General features: G+C 43.5%; 1 protein-coding gene across 1 annotated transcript; it reads left to right on the top strand.

The window, feature by feature from the left end:
- The first annotated feature begins 4848 nt into the window (after positions 1-4848).
- Positions 4849-5728, top strand: LOC122940773 (heat shock protein 30C-like). The gene has a single exon (XM_044297521.1). It carries the CDS (start codon positions 4971-4973, stop codon positions 5604-5606), a length of 636 nt encoding a protein of 211 aa, XP_044153456.1. The 5' UTR covers positions 4849-4970; the 3' UTR covers positions 5607-5728.
- Positions 5729-5962: the final 234 nt, after the last annotated feature.

The following is a 5962-nucleotide window of genomic DNA, read 5'->3' on the forward strand; positions in this document are numbered from 1 at the left end:
GATATTTGTTGCTTGATGCACTGTAGCAACATTCTGCTGTGTCTTTTCCCGCCCAGGCTCATCAGTCCATGATGAGCATGTCAATGCTTCAATTTGCATATCTGATAGGAGGGGGAGTGGAAGCAACGCTCTTACTCTGTTTCTGTTGGAGAAGGAAAGATGTTCATTGAGGAGGAGGTGAAACCAGACCTACACAAACATGAAGGTGTCAGTAGGACCTGGCCTCTTTGCTGAGGGGTTGTATTACCTCTGCTGACCCAGTGGCCCGTGAAAGACATGTACTGTCACTGCCTGTTACAACTACTCTAGGTGTCAATGATAGCATGCACCTTGCTGCACCGAGACAGTGCAAGAGACAAGTAGCAGCTCAAATTCTGTGCCATTTGTGAGAGTACAGGGATGGCTTTTGGGGAGAAAAAAAATGGAGGCTAGGTTTCTTCCATCAAGGCTAAGTGCACGCCATCAGTTTTCTAAAGGTGGTGAGGTAGCAGCTGCATTGCCAGCAACTAGTCGAGGTGGGAATTCAGCTTGAACACAAGTTTGTTGGGCCCATAGAGTTGTTTCCTGGCCACACATCCCATTATGGATGACTGACGCGGAAGAGGAGAAGTAGGAGTCTGAGCGGGTGAAGCAGTTACTGAAGATGACAGTGTAGTGCTTGTGAATGTGGCCTGGCTGCTACAAAGACATTCAGAAGAATGAAGTTCCATTTGCTGGCAAGTTCTATTTTCCCACTGGATCTGGTGACACCGCCTCATGTGCTGCCGTAGAGCAGCGATGCTTATATTTGTGTTTCAATACCCATGGTTTATTTTCATCCTGTAGATTTTGCAAAGAGCAGTGGTTTTGTCTACAGGCACTTTGCAGAAAAATCGTCATATGGGAGATACCTTCAGAGAGCTACCAGTAGCCAAGCTTGGCATTAGTGTGGCATGTTTTGAGGCTTCACAAATGAAATCAACATCACCACTTTCGAAGATCACCACAACAGAAGCAGATCTGGTCCTTCCAATTTTTTTTGTCCACCAACACAGCTATGCATATGAGTCATGGAGTCCTGCACCTCCACCTGAACCTACTCCTCATGGCAGTCCAAAGGATGAATGTTCTCACAGAACTGAGCAAAAGGAAGATTATCTTGAGTATCTACCATAACATATGGAGTGTTGTTGGCTCTTCCTAGAAAAAAAGAAGGCACCTTACTAGGAAGACAGATATTATGTAAACGAAAGGCTTCTATGGGGCCACAAGGAGGAGGAGCAGGCGGAATGCGCTAAACTCTGGCTCAAAGACACAGTGTGCAGGGGCGTAGCTCTAGGGGGTGCAGAGGTAGCAGTCGCTACCGGGCCCAGGAGCCTGAGGGGCCCAAAAACCATTGTGCCACATAAGACACCGGTATTATAGAAAGTGTATGCTGGTCAATTTACACCTCTGGCTGGAGGGAAGGGGTTAGGTCAAGAATTTAGATTGAGGCGGTGCCCTTTCAATGTTTGCCTCTGGCAGCAGGAAGCCTCTGTGCTCCCCTGCCCCTTGCCAACAAGCACTGAGGGACGGGGGGGCCAAAGCTGAACTCTTGCACCAGGGCCCATGAGCGTTTAGCTACGCCTCTGACAGTGTGAGACTTAGAAGTGACATCTGCCCCAGAACAGGATTAACTGATGTAATTTTGTATTGTCAACTGAAATGTTCTGATTCATGGTATTAGTATGCCTAATTGCATTGTATGGACAATTTTGAGCAACCTTGGTTCATCTCCTTAGGTTGCCAGGAGATGGACCTGGGTCCACCCTTTGGATAGTCAATAGTCTATTCTTAGCTGTGTTATAGTAAGCACATACATGTGTAAGCTCCTCAGAGCTAGGCCCGAGCTCAGAGAACCTTTATCTTTGCGATATCTACAGGCAAGGAAAAAATCTTACCACCATAGTGCTCCAGAGAAAAGAACCATAACTACTACTCCCTCCATCTACTACTCCTGAGCCACTGCACATCAACATAATCCTCCTGTGACTGAGAGGATGAGTGAGCTAGCCATAATTTCGCACTCTTTGTCCTCAATAATAATCTGTTGCTTATTGAAAGCGAGGGAGAACTGTGGCCTGCTGCTACTTCTGCTGGCTGGTGGCGACTGTGCTGCTGCTGCTGCTGTTTGCACTACTACAGCCACCCACATACGGTACTTATTCGGGGATAATGAGTCTTGGCCCTTTCGTTTTCCACTCATTTACCAGACTTTTTATTATGAAGTCTACATAAACAATGATAAGTCATGGGTTTGGTCCACCTTAGTTCTTAAAAAAATATATGCTTCTATTGTTGATTTTCTAAAATAAGCTTATTTACACACTTATGAACGGTAGAAAAATTGTAATATGCTTTTGGGAAAGAGCAAAAGGCCCAATTGGATGTCCACTGAGTGCAACCAAATTATACAGTTGCAAGAATCAGTATGTGAACCCTTTGGAATTATATGGATTTCTGCACAAATTGGTCATAAAATGTGATCTGATCTTCATGTAAGTCCCAACAATAGACAATCACAGTCTGCTTAAACTAATAATACACAAAGAATTAAAGGGAGTCTGTCACCACATTTGAGCATATTAGACTGATCAAATAGCATTATATGTGCCACCGAGAACTTAAAAACGATACCTTTGTTGTATCTAATGGAGTTTTCTTTCAGCCAAAAATAAACTCAACGGCTCATAACCTCGCCCTCCGTGTGCCTCTGCCCGCCCGTTTACTCTCCTCCTCTCTCCTTTTCCACTGCGGCTGCGCGGTCAAATTCGTAGCGGGCGCAGTGGAAAAGGAGAGAGGAGGAGAGTAAACGGGCGGGCAGAGGCACACGAAGGGCGGGGTTATGAGCCGTTGAGGAGGTGCTGCCTGGGGCTCGGACGATTGAGACGCCGCCCTGGGCACTTGAGAGGGCGCATTTACAGAATCTTAAAAGTTCATTTTTTGCTGAAAGAAAACTCCATTAGATACAACAAAGGTACAGTTTTTAAGTTCTCGGTGGCACATATAACGCTATTTGATCAGTCTATTATGCTCAAATGTGGTGACAGACTCCCTTTAAATGTTACCATGTTTTTATTGAACACACCATGTGAACATTCACAGTGCAGTGCTACACTAACTGACCCTATGCTATCCCTAATGATAAAAAAGAATTAGTTTCTACCTAGTAGTTCAATCCATCTAAATGAATATATATTCTTCACAATTCTTACACTGCCCCTGCAACACCTTAAAATGGCTGGCTTGTGTGTCTAACTGGTGTCTGTCAGAGATTTGGGAAGAACATATACAAATGAGCTCTTAGCAAGCGCTGCCTCTGATGACACTAGATGTAAGGTAGCTATCCTATAAGTCAATGTTCAACCTTTTTAAATATAGGCCTTGAGACATTACGCCAGCACCTCATCTGCAGACAGCTGTTTTGGTTTGATTGCCCCTCATCAGTGCAGAGCAGAGAACTAGCTTAACTGGATGAGAGGTCTAGGTCAGTATTTGGGGGGTACTATATTTCTTCATAGAGAGCGCCTTAATCAGCTCGAGAAGTTTTATAGGCTGGGAAGGTTATGCACTTATAGCTATCCTATAAGTCAATGTTTGACCTTTTAAATAGGCCTTAAGATGTGAACTGAATAATAACTAAGCCAGCATCTCATCTGCATACAGCTATTTCAGGGTGTTCCATGTCAAAAATGTCAAAGCTTAAAATGGCATGTGTGCTTTAGAGCTGCCATAGAGCCCGATAGACCATTCCATATTCTTCCTCCTGATTGGCTGTCAGACTGACTGCAAAGCATTGTGGGCAAGTTTGCAGACTGGGGCCCCACCCAAGGTCATGTGATTCTCTGTCTTCATTTTCCCTGCCTTGTTTGCCTCAGTAAATCGCCAAAACTTATTTTTTTTAGATGGAGAATTTTTGTGAAATTTGTGACAAATCCAATTAATTTACAATTGATTCACTCATGTTTAATCCCAATGCATTTTATAATTATTGCTCAAAGCAAAAGTAGCTTAATTTTGAAAATATAAAACCCCTTTCTTCCCACATTTCCATGCCTCCTAATTGTCCCTCTTTTGGAGGGACAGCCCCTCTTTTTAACCCAAGTCCCACTTTGATCCTTAAATGCCCCTCTTTTTGACCTGGGGAATAAATGCACAACTGTGCATTAATAAATTTACTAAACTGCTCCTTACTAAACTATCTGTATGGTTTCTACCTGTATATGAGACTATAACGTCATTATTTGGTGCAATTTGGACCTTAAAATATCTATATTATGATGATTTATAAGCTAATATTTAAATGGATATTGAAGTGCAAGAAAAAAAAATGTCTCAGAAGCTCCACATGCTGTAAAAAAATAAAGGGAATCACACCCACCTAACTGATCCCCAGCTGCTGCAGTTGTGACGGTGTCAGTATTTATGCTTCTGGCAGAGTAGCAGCGTGGCCTAGTATGAAAAAAATTGCCGCGATGCATGCCGGCATATATTGTCCCTCTTTACGATTTTCAAAAGTTGGGAGGTATGCGTTTCCTGTAATTCACCTTGGCGGCCTTAGAGATGTTGAATTTGTATATGTATATTTTTCATGTTAAGTTTACATATATTTCTTCTAAAATAAGGTAAGTAACATATGATAATAAAAACAAGCATCAATTGTCCAGCAATCTCAGGCAGTCTCTTTGCTCCTCAGTCCACCTGCCATGTCACTTTTCCAGTCTATGCTAGAAGTTGCTGGCACCGCCTCGGCCCGGCCCTCATGTATGATTCAGTGTTTATCTGCACAGTGCCCTCCCTTACCCTCCATATACAGAGAGCACATGGAAGTGTCTGGAAGAGACGGGAACACACAGCAGTGAATATATAAGAAGCTGAGCTGGGACCTCTGCAGTACTGAGCAGCAAGAAATCAGACGCTGACACATTGCCTCAACTCAACCAAGACAAAAGATGTTTCCTCTCCGGTTTTTGCAGTCTTCATATAGGACAATATGTGTCTGCAGGGAGCCTGCCCTCACTCTCCGGCCGGCTACACAACTCATTTTTGGCCTGCTAGAAGATGACAGGATGAGTATGAGAAAGGACATGGAGAGAAAAATACAGCTTGCCAACCAGGCTTACCAGCGTCTGGCACAGGACATGAAACAGATTGATGATCTGACCAGAAGCTCTGCAGCCTCTGGCAGAAACCCTTCCACCACAGGCAAAGAGGAGAACGAAAACTTTGAGCTCACCCTGGACGTCAGCGGCTTTTCTCCTGAGGAGCTGACAGTGAAAACGGAATGCAGGAGGCTCATTGTCTCAGGAAAACATGACAAGAAAAAGGAGGCAGAGAATGGCGGCTATTTCCATGAGTACAGAGAGTGGAGACGAGAAGATGAGCTTCCACAGGATGTCCACCCTGAGGACATACTGTGCTCCGTGTCCAAGGATGGCCAGCTCCACTTTAAGGCTCCTAGAATGGCGCTACCAGCTGCTGAAGAAAGGACTATTCCTATCACCCAGAGCCCAGGAGATGGAGAAGAAAACCCCCTGGAGATCCAGACCAGTGACCCCGAGGGAGAGAACGGACTGAACTCTTCCTGACTGCATATGGACAGTTCTCCTACATAGTGTCCTGTATATCCTCCTGTTCATGTCTGGAAATAATAAGTGATGTTTTTATGGAAAGTTATAATGAATTGTAAATTATTTTTTATTTTTCCAATAAACGGTTAAACATATTTTATTTTTGTCTCTTTATTGTGTGGATTAATTAGAAGAATATGTGATGTTTTATGAGGTTGAAGGTTTACAAGTAAAAGCAGCAGCTATAGAATTCTATTACATAATATGTCTCAATAGGAAATGTGGAACTTTTACACTAAATAGAAGTAAGAACAGTTTTATTGGTTTAAATGTAACATCTAACAGAGGTGTTTTGGGCCCAAGATATTCTGAAC

This window comes from Bufo gargarizans, chromosome 6, assembly GCF_014858855.1.
Source record: "Bufo gargarizans isolate SCDJY-AF-19 chromosome 6, ASM1485885v1, whole genome shotgun sequence".
In the NCBI taxonomy this organism is placed as follows: domain Eukaryota; kingdom Metazoa; phylum Chordata; class Amphibia; order Anura; family Bufonidae; genus Bufo; species Bufo gargarizans.

What these genes read in the sequence shown, in the direction of transcription:
- LOC122940773 (XM_044297521.1), top strand. Translation starts at nt 4,971, where the DNA reads ATGTTTCCTCTCCGGTTTTTGCAGTCTTCATATAGGACAATATGTGTC.